The 18,521-nt window shown below is 52.6% G+C and overlaps 2 protein-coding genes across 4 annotated transcripts; one reads left to right on the forward strand and one right to left on the reverse strand.

The window, feature by feature from the left end:
* On the forward strand, positions 1 to 4,291 carry C1QL4 (complement C1q like 4). Its single transcript, XM_025882658.2, has 2 exons — positions 1 to 1,273; positions 3,427 to 4,291. Exons 1-2 carry the CDS (start codon positions 737 to 739, stop codon positions 3,604 to 3,606), a joined length of 717 nt encoding a protein of 238 aa, XP_025738443.1. The 5' UTR covers positions 1 to 736; the 3' UTR covers positions 3,607 to 4,291.
* A 672-nt stretch (positions 4,292 to 4,963) lies between these two features.
* Positions 4,964 to 11,604, reverse strand: TROAP (trophinin associated protein). Of its 3 annotated transcripts, none has more exons than XM_025883062.2 (15): positions 11,495 to 11,604; positions 11,091 to 11,245; positions 10,816 to 10,987; positions 9,903 to 10,060; positions 9,676 to 9,813; positions 9,404 to 9,486; positions 8,846 to 8,898; positions 8,268 to 8,380; positions 7,231 to 7,347; positions 7,040 to 7,123; positions 6,881 to 6,940; positions 6,523 to 6,648; positions 5,765 to 6,365; positions 5,295 to 5,488; positions 4,964 to 5,111 (listed from the first exon to the last, which is right to left on the reverse strand). In XM_025883062.2, the coding sequence occupies exons 1-15, from the start codon at positions 11,529 to 11,531 to the stop codon at positions 5,064 to 5,066; spliced, it is 2,139 nt and encodes a 712-aa protein (XP_025738847.1). In that variant the 5' UTR covers positions 11,532 to 11,604; the 3' UTR covers positions 4,964 to 5,063. The 3 variants fall into 3 exon arrangements, with proteins under 3 accessions (XP_025738847.1, XP_025738846.1, XP_073737952.1); XM_025883061.2 differs by having other exon boundaries at positions 11,091 to 11,269; positions 11,495 to 11,575; XM_073881851.1 differs by lacking the exons at positions 4,964 to 5,111; positions 5,295 to 5,488 and having other exon boundaries at positions 5,495 to 6,365; positions 11,091 to 11,269; positions 11,495 to 11,575.
* Between the last annotated feature and the right edge of the window lie 6,917 nt (positions 11,605 to 18,521).

Genomic DNA, 18,521 nt, shown 5'->3' on the forward strand with positions numbered 1-18,521 from the left:
GCCGCTTATACAGGCTCCCGCCGCGCAGCGGCTCACACCACCCGCACTGCCGCCCCGGGGAGGGAGGGGAGGAAGGTTAGGGACGCAGAGAGGGAGAGCTCTAGCTGGAGAGAAACGCGGGGCCAGGGCTCTAGCAGGGGCTGGGGCCGCGACTGGGGTAGAAAGGTGCGTCAGTGCTCGCCAAGAGCCAGAGCGCAAACCTACGAGGAGGTCGCGTCCGGTGGGCGCCACCCGCAGCGCCGAGCCCGGGACGTCCAGAGCGCTGAGAGTAGTGCCCCGTTCCGGCCGGGAGCGATCCGTCTGGGTAGCCGGGGACCTAGGCGCCGCCATCCTGTCCGGAGAGCAGGCATCCTAAGATCTGTAAGAAACCGGCCGTCCGCGAAGCCGCTGATTTCAGGCGCTCGGGAACCTTAGGCTGAACAGGAGGGTAATAGAGGACCACGGGTTTTGAACCGTCGGGAGCCCCCTGGCCCAACCCACGGGGGGGACCTCCGCCTTGACGGAAGGTTGGGGGGACGGCACCGCTGAGGCGGGAGCCCGCAGGGGCGGGGGGGCCGGGCGCAGCCGTCGGGGGGGTCCCGACCCAGGCCCGAGCCCGGCCGCCGCCTCCGGGGCCCTCGGAGAGCCCCGGGCCTCCGCCGCCATTGCGCCCAAGAGTGAGGAGGATCTGCTGGCCCTGGCCGCTTCGCGGCTGAGCCGCCGCAAGCGGGTGGCGGGCGCGGCCGTCGGGGTGGCCATGGTGCTGCTGCTGCTGGTGGCCATTCCGCTGCTGGTGCACAGCTCCCGCGGGCCGGCGCACTATGAGATGCTGGGTCGCTGCCGCATGGTATGCGACCCACACGGGCCGCGAGGCCCTGGACCCGACGGCGCGCCCGCCTCCGTGCCCCCCTTCCCTCCGGGCGCCAAGGGAGAGGTGGGCCGGCGCGGGAAGGCAGGCCTGCGAGGGCCCCCGGGACCCCCAGGTCCCAGAGGGCCCCCAGGAGAGCCGGGCAGGCCAGGTCCACCGGGTCCTCCCGGCCCAGGCCCTGGCGGGGTGGCGCCCCCTGCCGGCTACGTGCCTCGCATTGCCTTCTACGCGGGTCTGCGGCGGCCACACGAAGGTTACGAGGTGTTGCGCTTCGACGACGTGGTGACCAATGTGGGGAACGCTTATGAGGCGGCCAGCGGCAAGTTCACCTGCCCCATGCCAGGTGTCTACTTCTTCGCTTACCATGTGCTCATGCGCGGCGGTGACGGCACCAGCATGTGGGCCGACCTGATGAAGAATGGACAGGTGAGGTGCCCCTCCCCCACCCGGGCCCAGAGTCGACCCGGTAGCTTTCTAAATCTCCCTGCACTCATTACACCCGAGGCCTGCATTCGAACCCCTCTCCCAACAGCGTCACTGAGTCCAGAAACGCCAGGCTGCCAAGAACTTATAAATTGCTTCATTTAGCCGAAGAGGAAGTGGGGCCAGAGAAAGGAAATGACCTGCCCAGGGTCTCACTGAGCGTTAGGAATGGTGTCAGACTCAGAACTCAGGACTCAAAGCTTAATGTCTCTACAGCTGCTAACCTCACAATCCAACTACAGGCAGCCCTACACCAAAACTTCTTTGGTGTCGCACCCTGCCAGCTAGCGTCTTTTCTTGTCCTGTCTTGGGCCACCCTCTCTTCTGAGGCAGCCCTTTTGGCTTTCGGGTTTCCCAGCCTCACGGTGGGTGAGTCACCTGGAGTCTGGCTCCTTCGAATTAGAATGGAATCCAGGTCTCTGGCAATGAGCAGTCAGCAGCTGTTCTCATGGGGAGGCATTCAGCTTGAATTTTCGAGTAAAATGTAAAGAAAGACAACACTCGCCCAGGGCCTGTGACCAATTCTAGAGCTGGCCTTACCCTGAGCTAATACTGAGTCGGTAGGCAGGGGTGGAACTCGTGTGGCAGTTCACGGGTCAGCCAGGTGGCATGATGAAAGGGATTTGGCGGGGGAAAGAGGCAAAGGACAGATAAAGCAGAAGCTTTGGACCCTGGCCTGGTTCTGTAGGCCTCACATCTTCCCAGGCAACCTCTGGCCTCCAGGTTCTGCTCCTCCCTGTCCCTGTGGTCAGAGTTGGAGTCACTGCCACCTTGGCTTGGGAGAATAGCTCCAAGGACTCAGCTGGAACACGGGGACACGCAGAGAGGGAAGGAGAGGTCGCAGGGGTGGGGGTTGGCGGAGGCGCCTGGGCCCCACAAGCTGCAGGGGGTAAGACTGGGGCTAAGCAGTGACCTCTGAATGCCCTGCGCCGCCGTGGGGTGGTGTTGACCGTGGCGCATCAGGCCTGCTGGTCCTGGAGGTCCGAACCCCGGTCCTGCTATGGCTGCAGCACCCTCCCGCTCCAGGACTAGTAGGCACTGCACTGGGGTCTCCTCCCAGCAGGGCCGCCCAGGAACCCAAGGAAAAAGAAAGTGTATGTGTGTCTGTATGGGAGTGAGAGCTGTATGTGTGTAAGGGAATGAGAGTGTGTGTGCATGATGTGAGTGTGTCTGTGGGTGCAGGGTACGAACGTGTGATAACAGAGCAGTGTCTGTCTGCATGTGGCACTGAGTAGGGGTGTGTGGTCTATGCAGGGTATCTGTGAGCAGGAGGAGGGGGTGAGTGTCTAGAGTGTGCCGGTTTCCGAGGGGGCGGGGCCCCGAGGCTCCCACTCTGTATTCCTCGGCGCGGGCGCTGCGGCCCTGGGGACGGTAAATAGTGATTAGAATAATGATGAATAATTAATGAGTTAATAACCAGCCCCCGCGGGACAGGAAGAGGGGGGCTGGGGAAGGGGCTGGCAGCCCAAGGCGACCAGCAGCAAGGCCAGAGGGAGGAAGGGGTTACCTGTTGGGGTGGAAGGCGACCCCCATGTCGTGGCGCCAGTGGGTGCTAGAAGGGGAAAGGGCACCCAGAGGCGAGAATGCATCATTGCACCCTCCCGTGGCCCGCGCCCTTGCTTGCATGCTACAGACATACCTGTGCCCTATCACTGAGGGAAGGGGACGAAACTTTAGGAGGTCAGAGCGGGTTCAAAATCTTAGAAACTATCCTACAGGCTAATTTTATTGTTTAAATTATAATAATAGCAAACCCTATACAGCGTTTTCTAGATGCAGAGCGCTGTTCTAAGACTTCATATGTAGTAACTCATTTAATCCGAACAACCTTATGAGGTCGGCTCTATTATTACCTCCCATCTTTTGGTTCAAACTGAGGACCAGAGAAGGAGTGAAACTTGTCGAGTGGCACAGCTAGGGAATGACAGTGCCTGAGAAGCTCAGCGCTCTCCTGCCCTCTCCCTGTCCTCCCTAACCCCTGCAGTCCGCTCACCTGGTGTCGCCTTCACAGGCCCAGCGGCACCGACTCCGCCCAGCGCTTCTGGCCACCGCAGCTCCGCACGGGCTGAGGGGCTCGTTCTGTTCTCCCCCGCTAGGTCCGGGCCAGCGCCATTGCTCAGGACGCGGACCAGAACTACGACTACGCCAGCAACAGCGTCATCCTGCACCTGGATGTGGGCGACGAAGTCTTCATCAAGCTGGACGGCGGGAAGGTGCACGGCGGTAACACCAACAAGTACAGCACCTTCTCCGGCTTCATCATCTACCCAGACTGAGCAGGGCCCCCACCCCCCGCACCCCGCTCGCCCTTCACCTCCGCTCTCCTCGTCACCCACCTTCAGCCGACCCCACCCAAGGCACAACCCCATCCTTTGAGAGCCTGGCGGCGGGGCGGACCTCCAGCTCCCGAGGCGGCCTTGCTGGGTGGACTCTCCACGCTCCGGGGTGGAAGTGGCTGGGGACAGGAGGAGGCCGGGCGGAGCAGGAGCCGAGCGGCCCTGGAAGCCCCAGCCCCACCCCCCGGGGTCAGAGTACGCGCCCGTGAAAGCCGCCCGAGAGTGGCGGAGGTCGGGGCCCTCTCTAGGGCGGGGTGCGGGGGGGGGGGAGGGGGGCTGGGGAACAGCTTTACGGGCGGGAGCTGCAGGCGGAAAGGAAGCCCTGGCGTTTGGTGGCAGCCGTGTGTGCGGGGGTGGGGGGGGTGGAGAGCAGAAGCAGGAGGCCGTCTAGGTGGGAGGAGAGGAAACGTTGGGCTGGCGCTTGTCCCCTGCCACCACAGCTTGCTCTCGCCATCCTCTCCTCCCTTCATCCTCATTTTCAGGCTCCGGCCTAGCAGCCTTCCCGTGAACTGGAACAACCAGTGAATTCTTCCCCAGCATTTAAAACTCATTCTGTACAGTCCCCACTTCACCCCCATCCTGCCTAGGCCCTGGGGCTACAGCTGCTGTTACCTCTTCCAATAAAGTGAAGGTGGAGAATGTGTGTGCTTCTTAACTTGGTGCCGGGGAGAATGGCCGACCCTTTCCCTCACTCCTCTCAAGGACTCTGGTCCTACCACTCTGCCAGAGGCAAAGGTTTACTAATCCCTGGCAAGGCCTGTCTGCGGGGGTCGAGGGAAGAGAAGGGGAGTAGCCCAGGGCTTCTACTCTGACATAGAAAGGGAGGCGTATCAGCTTCAGGAGAGCTCTGAGGCCTCATAGTGTAGGGAGACGCCAGCCAGAATGGCACTAACACGTGGGGGGGGGGGAGTCCAGAGATATGGGTCTGGTGCTTCTGCTCTCTGCCTGATGCAGGGGGAGTTGTAAGAAGAGGAGCTCTAGGGGAGGAGGGAGTGGATGTCTCCTGGGAGGGGCACTGATCTCAAAACGCAAGAAGAGCGGGTCCGAAAAGGTCCAGATTTGCCAGCCCCCCACTCCCCCAATTCACACACGCACTCCTAGAGCTTGCTGAGGGGCGGAGCGGGCAGCAGAGGGACGTCTCCGGGACAGCTTCTAGGTGTGGCCGCCTGGGGCATCCGGAGAGCCCAGGGCTTGCCTCTAAGCTGGAGGACACTGCCACCGTGTGGGCAATTGGAGAGCAACAACTGTAGCGGGCCTAGATCAGCCCAGCGGGAAACAGACACTCCGGACACTTGAGAAACTTTATTGAAGGGTACAGTATGGGCTCCCACTCTCATGGGGCGGACAATAAATAAGGACTAAAAGGAAGGAGCAAGGCAGGGCAGGAGGTGGATGCATCATGATAGAGAGTCCTGTGGGGCAGCAGAACCAACTGGAGTAAAACACTGGAGAGAGAGAGGACTGTCACAGCCCCGCCATCCTTGAACCATGGCCAACCCTTCCCCACTGACCTCTGCGGAGAAGCAGAGGCTGGACCCCTGCCCCCGCCCCCTCCCCAGCACCCGCACCACCCTATTTTCCACAGGCATGCTGTGCAGGCACAGCCTGGCTGCGGATGGGGGGCTCACCAGGGCATCCTGCCACTCAAGTAGCGTGGCCACAGGGTTGGTGCAAACCCGGGTGGGGCCTGAGGGTGGGGCTCGGCTGGTGTAGAAGGCACATTCATCATCCAGGCGGGCCTCATGGAAGCAGTGGATGGCAGTCAGACATGCTTTGAGGCGCTGCCTTAGGGCCAGGGTTCGAGGGGCAAGACTGCTGGGACCTGAGGGCGGAGGGCCAAAGACACTTCAGGGCAGGCTCTGGAGTCCTATACTCCCACCATCTATGGCCCTTTCCCACTCCCCCACCAGGGGCCAAGCCAAGTAGGAGCATGGAGCTTGAGGTGCAACTCCTCCTTTCTTTCTGAACGAGCGCCAGGCTGGGGCAGGGTAGGTGGAGAAAAGAAAGCATGGGACCGCCTGGTGCAAGGTAGGGGCCCCGCTCCCAGTGAGAGATGAGGACCTCCTTTGTTCGCAATCCCTTCTGACCAACTCCTTACCTGCCTGGCCTCTTGGGGGCCTCAGAGACTGGAGTGAGTGAATAGGGGGGCTGGCACAAAGTGGGCGTTGAGAGGAGAAGATCAGGCTGGTGGTCGCTGGAGCCCACTGACTGCAGCAGGGCTGTGGGCTGGACTCTGGACTTCTAGGTTCCAGGGAGCAGGCCTCTGATGCCCCAGGTTCTATCCTAGGGGACGGCTCTAGGAGTCCAGTCTGCCTGTGGGAGTCTGCCTGCAGGCGTCCGGGCTCTACCAGAGGGCAGGGCTCTGATACCTCAGGCTCCCTCCTATGGCCGGATTCTGGGGGCCCTGGCTCTGCTGAAGGGCAGGGCTGAGCTATCTCCAGCTTTGCTCCTGGGCAGGGCTGTGCTTCCTCACACTTGTCTGGAAGGCAGGGCTCTGCTAGCCCCGAGCCCTGTAACAGTTCAGGAAGGTGTAAGGCCCCTGAATTCTGCTCTGGGGCATTCAGGGTTCTAGAAATCTCAGCCAGCAGGAGCTGAAGTTCAACCATTTCTAGAGAGGAGCCTCCATTAAGGGGGGCACACTTGCCCCCAGCGAGCCCTTCTACCTCCTGTCGCAACAGCTGCTGCAGGATACTGATGCGCTGTGGGCAGGAGAAGAGCACCCAGGGTGATGTCAAGGTGTGGGTTCAAGTCCCCACCCACACTGTCCTGCTCCCATCCTCTCCTCTCCTCCTGTGTCCCCTTCCCAGCTCTGCCACCGCCAATCAGGCCTCAAAGCTGGTGCCCACACACACCCACCTGCATCTTCAGCTCCTGGAGCTTGGGGGTTGTACTAGGGTGAGGAGTCGCCACAGGGGGGTTCCCAGGCCCCTCCTGCGCCCTCATACAACTCTCCTGGTCAAATAACCGGACTGCAATCTGCTCCTGCCACGTGGGAGGAGAGGGGCTAGGTGAGGAAGCCAGTCTGGGACGGAGAGAAGATCAGTCTGACCCCACCCGCAGGAGGAAGGGATCGGGTTAGTTGAGAGGCCCTAAACTTAGATGAGGAGGGGCAGCAGAGAAGCCCAGGGAGTTGGAGAGTTAGTAGCTTTTCCAGAGAGCCCACCTGCCTCAAACTGCTGGGATCTCAGCACGGAAAAAGGCTTCAGATACTCACCCAGGGCAGGGCAGGCTCTTCCGGGCACGGCTGAGGGGAGAGGCCACTCAAACCCTGGGCCTGGGACAGAAGGGAGACATCATAACTCTCCCTGTACCCGTCCATTCCCTTCCTCCCCCGCCCTGGCCTAGGTCAGGTACCTCCCCTGCTTTCTCTTACCTGCTGAACCCTGGGGGCCGATAGGATGGGTGTGAACTGGGTTTTGGGACGAATGGCAAGACGCCGCAAAACCGAATACGAGGTCTGGGGAGAGAGGAGGATGGCTGAGCAGGAGCAAAACCTAGACCTGGCGGGGATCCCAGCCAGACTGTTCTGCCCTCGCCCAGCCCCCGGGAGTGGTGGATACATACTGGAGCTGAGGGGCCAGGAGAGGGTACACGCTGAGCCCGTCCAAAGGGTGATGGATGGGTGATGGAAGGTGGTGCCACACGGCCAGGGGAGGGTATCAGGTGGGAGGCACTGCTGTCCTGTGGGGAGGAACAAGGTGGAAGAGTGATCGCTCCCCTCTGCACTCCCATGTCTCCTAATTACAGCAGCCAGTGTGATTCTTTTAAGACCTAATCAAATCCTGTCTCTCCCTTGTTCATCGCCCCTCCCCGTGGCTTTCCACTCATTCCAAGGAAAAGGCACGGCCTCACACTGTTTTCTAAATCCTTACCCAAACTGATCTTGCCATCACCCTAACCTCACCTCCTGTTGTCCTCCTTATTCGGCTTCAGCCTAGCTGGAGTCTCCTTTCGGCTGATCCTTAAACGTATGAGGCACATTCCCGCCTCAGGGCCTTTGCATCTGCAGTTCAGTTGGCGTGGAACATTCTTCCCCCGATATCTGCATGGTTCACTTCCCCAACTCCTTTTGGTTTTCACTCAAATATCATCTTCTCAATGAGATTTCCCTGACCAATCTATTTGAAATTGCAATACCCCCTCCCCAACTCCCACACCCCCTTCAGTGTCTACTTTCTTTTCACTCATCGCCACCTGACATGCTATATATTTTACATATGGGCTTGTTTGTTTCTTTGTGTCTCCCCCTTCTAGAATGTGAACTTATTTGCTACTGTGTATCCAGAACCTAGAGTACTGCTTGGCACACAGTAACTAGTCAATAACTTGTGGAGTCAATGAACATCAGATCTGTCTCACTCTCAGCATTGATCTGATGTGTGATACAAATATATACCAGACTGTGACCTCTCAGCCCCAGGCTCCAGACAGCTGGTAAGCAGAGACTAGTCCTACTCTGGAGAGGCCTTGGGCCCATGGGGCAAACACAGACTCAATTAACATCCCAAGGCCCACCCACAATCCTCAGTGCTGGCCAGCGCCAGAGAATTCCCCCAAACATCTCCCCTCCCTCCCCCCATCCCAGAAGGGTCTCATCTCACCCTGGTGTAGGTTATCTCTCTTAATGGTACCCGCTGGGCCAGACCTAGGGGGCCCCCTCCTCCTTCATCTGAGCGAGTAACAACTTCATGTTCTCCTTCAGGAAGAGAGGGAGCTAGGAGGAGACAGGAAGTTTGCTGTAGTGCTAGAACACACACCAACATCTGGCACCGGGTTTTGCCACCTCCAAAGAGGGTGTGCCAGTTTGACAGCCCCCACTGTACCATCAGGGGTGGGGACCCATCCAGCATCCCCCTCAGAGCCCAGCACTATCTCAGTAATCACTTACTAATCTGAACACCCCAAGTGGGCTAGGGATGTGATGATGGCTCTTAGGGCTGAGGACAGAACAGTGAGTGGAAGGTTAAATCTTATAGGAAGTGGCAGAGAAAGGGTTGAAGTGAGGATCACCTCCTTTGACACAAGTGCAACTGGGCAACCTCTGGCCTATCAAGGTCCCTTCCTTTGCGGCTCCTTCTGATATGGCCTTCCCCTCGAGCCCCCTCCCTACCTGCTGAGCTTTCTCCAACTTCAGGCAGCCCATCTGCCCCTGTTTTCTCCCTTGGCCAGACACACTCACCAGGCTGGACTGGGGTCTCCAGGAGCAATCCTGAGGTCTGGTTCACTGAAGTCCTGACAACAATAAGGACAGAAGCTAGCAGTCACCGAGTACCAAGTATGAGCTGGGCACTTTGCTAAGTGCTTTACGAACGTCATCTCATTTAAGTCTTTGCACAACAACCTCTAATGCTACAAACATTATCCTCATTTGACAGATTAAAGAAACTGAAGATCGGGGGTTAAGGCAAGCTTACTCTAGTAGGTGCTGAGAGTCAGGAGTCAAACCCAAATCCCATTTATTGCCATAGTCTATGCTCCAGCTACTAAACAAAAGAGACAACATTTCTCATTTCTGTTCCTTCTTCCCCCTCAAACTGAAAAAAACTGATGTCATACTGAGACCTGGATGTGGAGGTCTGAACCCTATTCCACGGGTTCACCTTGGGCAGTCACAGGTTTCCCCCTTCCCCTCCCTCGGTTGCTGGGAAGTCTTAAAGCTACTGGAAAACTCTAGCTCTGAGGGACACCTGTATCAGACATTGGATCATTCTTTTCCAAGTGATCCTCTCCTCCTCACCGGCTGCCGCCACCTGTCACTCTTCTTAGCTCCTGGAAACTGGGGTGAGCAGAGGGGTGAAAGGAAGGTCCTGAAGGTGGAATCTGACCCATGGGAGCAAGAGGAAAAAGCAGAATCAGAGGTGGGCCCCAAACCTTCAGGCCTCACCACCAGCCCCATCAGCATCCAAAACTGCTCTAGCTCATCAGAAGGTATCTTCCCTCCTAAGGGCCAGCTTTGCCCCAGGGAGGAGCTCACAGAAGCACTGAGCATCAGCCCCTCAAGGCACTCACCAGAGTCTCCAGCCTCTGGGAACACAAGGTCCGGCCGCGGGGTCCTGGTCCCTCCAGCCTCGAGAAGCAGGAAGCCCTGGCAGGGTCCAGTCGGTGGGCAGGGGTTCTAGGGGCTAAATATGCAGAGGCCCGGGCACCCTGACACCACAAATGAAGCTATCAGCACAGGCTCAGGACTCCCTCCTCAGTCCATACCAGCCTGATTTCCTCGTATCCTCTCTGATTACCTGGCCCCTACGGATGGTGCCTCCCTGGCTCCCTCGGATCAGTACTCTCTGAGCCAGACTGGGCTGGCGCCCCAGGCGACAGCTCTTCACCCCCTCACCTGACAGGATGGTGGCCAGGGCTGCAGGGTCGGCCACAAACTCTATGGTCCCTGGAGCCTCTGCAAGAGAAGAGGAGAAGGAAAGTGAGAAGAAGGAAGGCTGATGGGGCCAGGGGCTGCAGCGTCGTCATCTTGAGGTGCAAGGGTGAGCCGAAGAGACTCATATTATTGAACTCAGCTCACCAAAGCTCATAGAACTTTACTTTATGTAAGACACTATTTTGGGCACTGGAGCTCTGAGATGAATGAGAAAGCCCCCATCCTCAAGAAGTTACCATCAAACTATAAAGAGGTGACAGGCTCAAGCCAAAGTATGGACACGCTATAAAAGAACTGTGAAGTATTAGAACACAGAGCAATTGATTGTGACTGAGGGAGCTGGGAAAGGCTTTAGAAGAGATAACATTTTTTTTTAATTTTTATTTTATTTTTTTAAAGACCTTTATTTATTTATTTGACAGAGAGAGACACAGCGAGAGAGGGAACACAAGCGGGGGGAGTGGGAGAGGGAGAAGCGGGCTTCCCGCTGAGCAGGGAGCCCGATGCGGGGCTCGATCCCAGGACCCTTGGGACCACGACCCGAGCCAAAGGCAGATGCCTAACGACCGAGCCACCCAGGCTCCCTGAAGAGAGAACATTTTGTGGAAAAAGAGAGAGGGCTTCTAGGGGTAGAGAGCTGTCCTGGAGCAGGGTCCAGGACTCTTAAGAGTAAGCAGGGGACCAGGGTAGTGGAAAGCTCCCAAACCTCGCAGCACCATCCCATTCCCCCACGCCCACACAAGGAGACTGGGTGTTTTCAAGTCTCCAACAGGTACCTGTCTGGGGAGGGGGCCTAGGCCCCACATTTTGTCCCCCAGGGCTAGGCCTCAGTTCCTCCAAGGGGTTCCGGAGCTGAGTGCTCCCCACCAATCTCTCTGATTTCTCTGTTTGATGTGTGACTTTCGGCCTGGGGCCTGCTGAGTCGAAGCTGAGCTTCTGCACCAATCTCTGGGGGAGAGGAGGACAAAAAGCTGGGGTCAGCTTTGGGGTGCATTGGTGGTATGTGCTGTCTCCTTGCAGCTACTGTCTTCACCCAGCAGGCCCCTCTTACCTTTGGATCTTGGTTCTCCTGGTCCAGGGCGCAGGGTTTGACTGTGGGGAGAGGCGGGCGTCTCTGAGAGCGGACGGGAATCTTGCTAGGAGTAGGAGATACACCCCTGAGGACAGGATCCTTCGTGGCTTGGAGGGTGGTCATGACGGCTACAGCTGAGATGGGGAAGAAAGCAGGACCTGGGATCAAAGGTCAGCCAGTTCGGAGCATCAGTTCTGACATTCCTGAAGCTCCCACCTCCGCCCAAACCCATGTGCCCAGAAGACCTGATGCTTCCAAGGCCGCTCCAGGAAGCCGCTCCCTCCAGGCACCCCGATCCTACTCTTTCGCTCCAGGACCCCGAGCTGCCTCTCTTCCCTATGAGCCCCGCAGCCCCCATTCCCTCCAAGATCTCCATGCCGCACCTTCCTCGGAACCACTCTGGCTCACCCCCCACTTCATTCGCTTTTTCTTGACTGGCTTCAGCTGCAGCTACTTCCCCAGTTTGTAAAATACGCCGAGCGCCTGATTGGCTCTTCTGCGCTCCCGCGGGGGCGCGTGACACCTGGCTGAGCAGTCCAATCCACAGGCTTCGGAGGCGGGGCCAGAAGAAGGACTAGCTGTCGAGCCGCTTTCTGGCCAGGAAAAAACTGACCCGACTCAGTCAGCCAATCCGAGAGCGGAGCGCGGGGTGGGAGGCGGGAAAAGAGAAAGGAGGAGGGCGTTCCGAGGCAGGGGAAGGCGTGGCGCTCCGAGTCCCAGCCACAACGGGCGTTGCCTACTCTCGCGAGGTCTGGAGACTGCTGGCTGAAGGATTGTTCTCGCGGCCTTGGGGGAAGGGCTGGCGGTCCTGAAAGAGGCTAACGGTGTTGGAGGCTGGCGGGATCCCCAGACCTGACTCTGACTAGAGAGCGGCTGAAACTTTGGGGACGCAGTTCCAGACACGTATAGGAAACGTCTTCTGCACTTTCTGCCTGGGAGGATGAAGCGCCTCCAAACGGACAGAGAGGGCTGGAGGGAAAAGAACTGAGCCTAACCAATAATAAAAATAAAAATAAACCATCTTTGGGACACTTGGTGGCTCAAAGTTGGTTAAGCCTCCGACTCTCGATTTTGGTTCAGGTCATGATCTCAGGGTTGTGAGATCTAACCCCACGTGGGGCTCTGCACTCAGTGGAGAGTTCTCTTTGAGATTCTCCTCCCTCTCCGCAGCACCCCCCCCCCCCGCTACTCTCTCTAGGTAAATAAATAAATCTTAAACAAACAAACAAACCATCTTTTTCTCACAGGAGCCTCACAACCCGGTGAGGATTGGTCTCCATTTCGCAGATAAACAAGACTCAGTGTCACTGGAACTCATTCAACACCCACAGCCTGGAGGACTGGGGAGAGGGGCGTCACCTGCCTATTATTGGCAGGCAGGGGTGTGAAACAGAGGGAACCTAGAATACCCTGGTTACAATGGAGTGGTGACCTCTAATGGACGATGGGAAAATGGGCGATGGTTTCAAGTGTACAGGACTCTGGTAGATTTTCTCCCTGACTACAGCGGATTCTATTATTCAAGCCAAGAACCAGGAGTCATTCTCGAACTCCTCTTTCCCTCTCCTTACGATCTCTCTTTCACTCTTACTACTTTTCATTTCATATCTTTGCAATTCATTTACTTTTTTCCTCTTCATTACCACCTCCCTAATCCACCCTAATCTCACCTAGAGGATTGCAAGAGTCTTCCAGCCTCCATTCTCTCTTGCTCTCCACTTTAATACATTCACCACATAGCAGCTAGAGCAATCTTTCCAAAATTGCAAATCTGGTCGTGTTACCACTGTGCCTTGACTGTTCCTCACTCACACTCTGCATCTTATTCTCTGCTTTCCAACTTCATTGCCTCTTTGAATTCCTCAAACTCCTCACGGTCCCTCTAGTCTCTCCGTCTGGAATGCCTTTGTTGCTTCCACTTTGCCTATTCATGCCTTCAAGTTGATAGTCACTGTTACTTCCTTTAAAGGTCTTCCTTGAACCCCTCTATTCACAACCTGCCCTGACTTTAAAAAAGATTCCTTGGTTCTGTGCTCTCAGAGAACAGTGTTTATTTCCTCAGAGCATGCATCTCAGTTGATAATTGATTATTCATCAATGTGAACATAATATATTGTGTTTATTAAACTCCATCCCCCTGCTAGACCTCCATGAGGGTGGTGACCTTTTATTTTTGGCTTACCATCATATTTTCAATGCCTGCTTTGTGCCTGCCTTGTAAAGTACTCAATATTTGTTGAATGAGTCAATGGAGGGATGAATAATTGATCAAATGAATGCATGGAGTGACAGGGAAGACCTCCAAGAAGTATTATTCGAACTTCTTTAAAAGAGAGAAGGCGGGGCACCTTTGTGACTCAGTTGTTAGGTGTCTCCCTTCGGCTTGGGTCATGATCCTGGGGTCCCAGGATTGAGCCGCACATCAGGCTCCCTGCTCAGCAAGAGGCCTGCTTCTCCCTCTCCCCCACTTGTGTTCCCTCTCTCACTGTGTCTCTCTCTGTCAAATAAATAAATAAAATCTTAAAAAAAAATAAAAGAGAAAAGGCTGTTCTACAAAGACAAAAAAAACCATGAAAGAATATGGAGTGTTCAGAGAATAGTGAGCTCTTAGGGGTAGATGGAATGTAGGAAATAGTAGGAAATAAAAATAGAAAGGTGGTCTGAGTTGAGGGAAAGAAGGTCACCTCCTTCCACTGACAGGCACTGTGAATGTGCCAGATTCTAGCCATTAGACCCACAGGGATGGTTACTCACAAGCATAGTGCACCTACTGTGTGTAAATCCCTTTGCTAGGTGTTTGAGATATAGATGTTTGGGATAAGGCCAAATTTGAAAGATGGGGAGGCACCAGGTTGGAGGTTGGCTGTATAGTGATTCTACATTAGTTTAAGGTAGTCAGCACAATGCAGGTCTGGTCCTCAGCTTCACAAACCTGGAAATGTGAGTTTGTCAGGCTACCCAGAGTAGATCTAGGGACTGACTCATACTAATCAAATTCAGAAGAGAAATGGAACGATTTACCAAGAGGATATACCTTTCAATGACCAAAATATTTATGCCTGTTCATCAGGGCATCACCTTCACAGAATCAAGTTACAAGGGAGACTGATTTTTATATCAGAGAACTCTTTAAAAGAGCCAATGTCCAGAATATCTGCCATGCCTATCAGAGCATCCAAACTGTTTTCTACATAGCAGTCAGGGTGACCTGCTTCTGTTTGTCTTTGCTAGACCTGTGTACAGACCTGTGTGCAGTTTTATTCTATCACAGACACCCCTTATTTCTCTCCTATTCCTCTGTCCTATACACAGCACTCTAATGTGATTGATAGAACTTTTTGACTATGAGTGTGAGCTCATAAAACGTGTAAGATTGTATATTAGTTTCCTATTCCTGCTGTAATAAATTGCTGCAATTTGGGCTTAAAACAATGCCAGTATATTCTCTTATGGGTCTGGAGGTCAAGTCTAAAATCAAGGTGTTGGCACAGCTCTGTTCCTTCTGGAGGCTTCAGGGAAGAGTCCATTTCTTTCCTTTTCCAGCTTCTAGGGGCTGCCAGAATTCCTTGGCCTGTGGCTCCCTCTTCCGTCACTCTAACCTCTGCCTCTGTCATCACATCTACTGCTCACGATGATCTCTTGCTTCTCTCTAATGAGGACCCTCATGATAACACTGGGTGACACGTATAATCCAGGATGACCTCCCCGTCTCAAGGTCCTTAACCACATCTGCAAAATCCCTTTTGCCATATAAGGTAACACTCACAGATTCATTAAGACATTAAGGCATTAAGACATAGACATCTTTGGGAGTGGGTCATTATTCAACCTACTACAGTTTGTTTAGGATATATGTTTTTAATTTGCATAAGTGGCATTACCATATGATTTTGGTTTTATTTTTCTTCAGCCAACTGTTTCTAGGATCCATCCTTATTGTTGTATTTAATCTAGTTCATTGCTTACAACAATTGCATAGGATTCCATGATAGGCATCCCTCATACTTACTTATCCATTCCCCACTTCTATGAACAATGCTAGAGAATTATCTTCTTGATAATTTGATGTTATACAATGTTCTAATTTTTATAATTCTAATGGGTATTAAGTGGACTCTTGGTTATTTTCTTTCTTTTTTTCTAAAGAGGGAGGGAGTGGGGAGGTGCAGAGGGAGAGGGAGAGAGAGAATTTTTTTTTAAGATTTTATTTATTTATTTGAAAGGGAGAGAGAGGGAGGGAGAGCACAGAAGGAGAGGGAGGAGCAGACTCCCTGCTGAGCAGGGAGTCCGATGCAGGGCTCGATCCCAGGAGCCTGAGATCACAACCTGAGCTGAAGGCAGATGCCCAACCGACTGAGCCACACAGGCGCCCTGGGAGAGAGAGAATCTTAAGCAGGCTCCACACCCAGCAACAAGTCTGACGCGGGGCTCAATCTCACAACCCTGAGATTATGACCTGAGCCCATATCAATAATTAAAGGCTTAACTGACTGAGCCACCCAGGCGCCCCAGACTCTTGGTTATTTTCAACTGCATTTTTCTGATTACTAGTGAGTTTGAGTGTTACTTCATATTCTTGTTAGCCAATAGAACTTCTTTCTCTGGAAGTGCTTCCTCATGTCATTTGTGCATTTTTTCCTATTGGCTTTCCTGTCTTTATTCTTTTTTTTTTTTTAAAGATTTTATTTATTTGACAGACAGAGAGAGACAGCGAGAGAGGGAACACAAGCAGGGGGAGTGCGAGAGGGAGAAGCAGGCTTCCCGCGGAGCAGGGAGCCCGATGCAGGGCTCAATCCCAGGACTCTGGGATCATGACCTGAGCCGAAGGCAGACACTTAACAACTGAGCCTCCCAGGCGCCCCATTTCCTGTCTTTATTCTTGTTGATTTATAAGATTTTACTGTATATTCTGTATATGAATCCCATGTCCACTTTGACACTGCAAATATTTCTTTTACCTACAGAGAAATAGAATTTATTTTCCTTCTTTCCTTCCTTCTTTCTTTCTTTCTTTCTTTCTTTCTTTCTTTCTTTCTTTCTTTCTTTCTTTCTTTCTTTCTTTCTTTCTCATAAATAATCTCTATGCCCAATGTGGGGCTCAAACTCAGAACCCCAAGATCAAGAGTTGCATGCTCCACCGACTAAGCCATTCAGGATTATCAATCCTTAATTGATTTTCCATCTGGAAATTGTAATGAACTCTTTCCTTTGTTTTCCTAGTTTTTCTACTGATTCTCTTGGGTTTTCTATAGAGATAATTTTATCTTCTGCAAATGAAAAGTAACATACATTCCCTTTCAATCTTTACACCTTGCTGGGTTTTTGTTGTTGTTGTTGTTATTTTGTTTGTTTGATTTTTTTCTTACATCATTACAAAACTTTCAATATTATATTAACATAGTAGCAGCACCAGGGGCAACCCTGAACCCTGAAGTGGGAAACCATCTAAAGTTTTTCTCATTTTCACCTTTTTTTGATGAAACAATCTCAAACTTACAGAAAATCTTCATGGCTAGTACACAAAACTTTTTCTCAACTATTTAAGAGTAAGTTACCACTATGTTGCCCCATCTCCATCCAATGCTTTAGTGTATTTTTCTTGCTAACCAGAACATTCTCCTACATAACCACAACACAACCATCAAAATCAGGAAAAGAATACTGATACATTCTTTCTGTCTAACCTTCAGACCCCATTCAAGTTTCACCAGTCTTCTTCTTCTTTTTATTTTTTTAAAGATTTATTTACTTTAGAGGGGTGGGGGAGGGGCAGAGAGAGAGCATCTCAAGCAGACTCCTTGCTGAGTGCGGAGCCTGATGCTTTGGCTCAATGCAGGGCTGGATGCAGGGCTCAATCTCACCACCCTGAGATCATGACCTGAGCAGAAATCAAAAGTCGGACGCTTAATGGATTGAGCCACCCAGGCGCCCAAGTTTTGCCAGTCTTCTAAGTGATATCCTTTATAGCAAAAGGACCCAGCCCAGAAGCAGGTGTTGCATTTGGTTGTCTCCTTCAATCTGGAACAGTCCTTCATTCTTGAATTTCATGATCTTGATGCATTTGAGGATTACAGGTCCTTTATTTGCAGATTGCCCCTCAATTTGGGTTTGTCTGCTGTCCCTCGTGACTAGACTCAGGGCACGCATCTCTGGCAGGACCGTCGTGGAAATGATGCTGTTTTCTTTCTACTGCATCCTTCCAGGTGGTGTGCACCTCCATATGTCCTATTACTTTGATTACTTCATTAAAGTAAGACCAGCTTTCTGTGCTGTAAATCACTCTTTCCCCTTGTAATTTTTATTTTGTGTGTGTGTGTGAGTGAGTATGTTGAGATTATGTAAATATTCCATTCCTCATCCAACTTTCACTTTACTTAATTACATCAGTATGGACTCATACTTTCCTGTTATATTCAGTGGATTACTACCCAATTACTAATAGTGTTTCTTTTTACACTCAGGTTGACTCTGATTTGGTCAGTTGGGGCCCTTTCAAGTCATCTTCTGTGTCCTGTCAGCTTGACTACATCTTTTTAGCATTTATCAGTTTTTAGCATTTCTTCTCTTTCTAGCATAGCAACAAATTTCACGCTCAAATTATACTTTCCCTACATCAGCTCTGGAATCAGCCATTTCTCCAAGGAGCTCTGGTTCCTTTTACTGGAGTAAGTTATTTAGAAACCAAGAGCTGATCCAAATGAGTCGAAAGCTTATGTCTACATAACAACCCGCATATGAGTGTTTTTAGTAGCTTTATTCATAATTGCCGAAACTTGGAAGCAACCAAGATGTCTTTCAATAGCTAAATGGATAAACAAACTGGTATGGCCATACAATAGAATATTATTTGGTGATAAAAAGAAATGAGCTATTACGCCAACAAAAGGAATCTTAAATACATATTGCTAAGTGAAAGAAGCCAATCTCAAAAGGCTATATGCTATATGATTCCAATTATATGAAATTCTGAAAAAGGCAAGAGGTAGCAGGAAGGAAAGTTGCCAAGGGGTAGGGGAGAGGGAGGGATCAACAGGCAGGGCACAGAGAATTTTTAGGGAAGGGAAATTGTCTGTATGATACGGTGATAGTGAACACGTGACATTATGCATTTGGCAACACCCAGAGAACTGTCCAACACAAAAAGTGATCTTCAATGTAAACTATGGACATTAGTTAATAATAATGTGTCATTAGTTCATCAATTGTTTTTTTAAGATTTTTAAAAATTTATTTATTTGACAGAGAGAGAGAGCGAGAGAGGGAACACAAATAGGGGGAGTGGGAGAGGGAGAAACAGGCTTCCGCTGAGCAAGAAGCCTGATGTGGGGCTCGATCCCAGGACCCTGGGATTATGACCCGAGCTAAAGGCAGACGCTTAATGACTGAGCCACCCAGGCGCCCCTAGTTCAT

The sequence above is a fragment of the Callorhinus ursinus genome, unplaced genomic scaffold (genome assembly GCF_003265705.2).
Source record: "Callorhinus ursinus isolate GAN/ISIS: 27379988/994484 unplaced genomic scaffold, GSC_fseal_2.0 scaffold44, whole genome shotgun sequence".
In the NCBI taxonomy this organism is placed as follows: domain Eukaryota; kingdom Metazoa; phylum Chordata; class Mammalia; order Carnivora; family Otariidae; genus Callorhinus; species Callorhinus ursinus.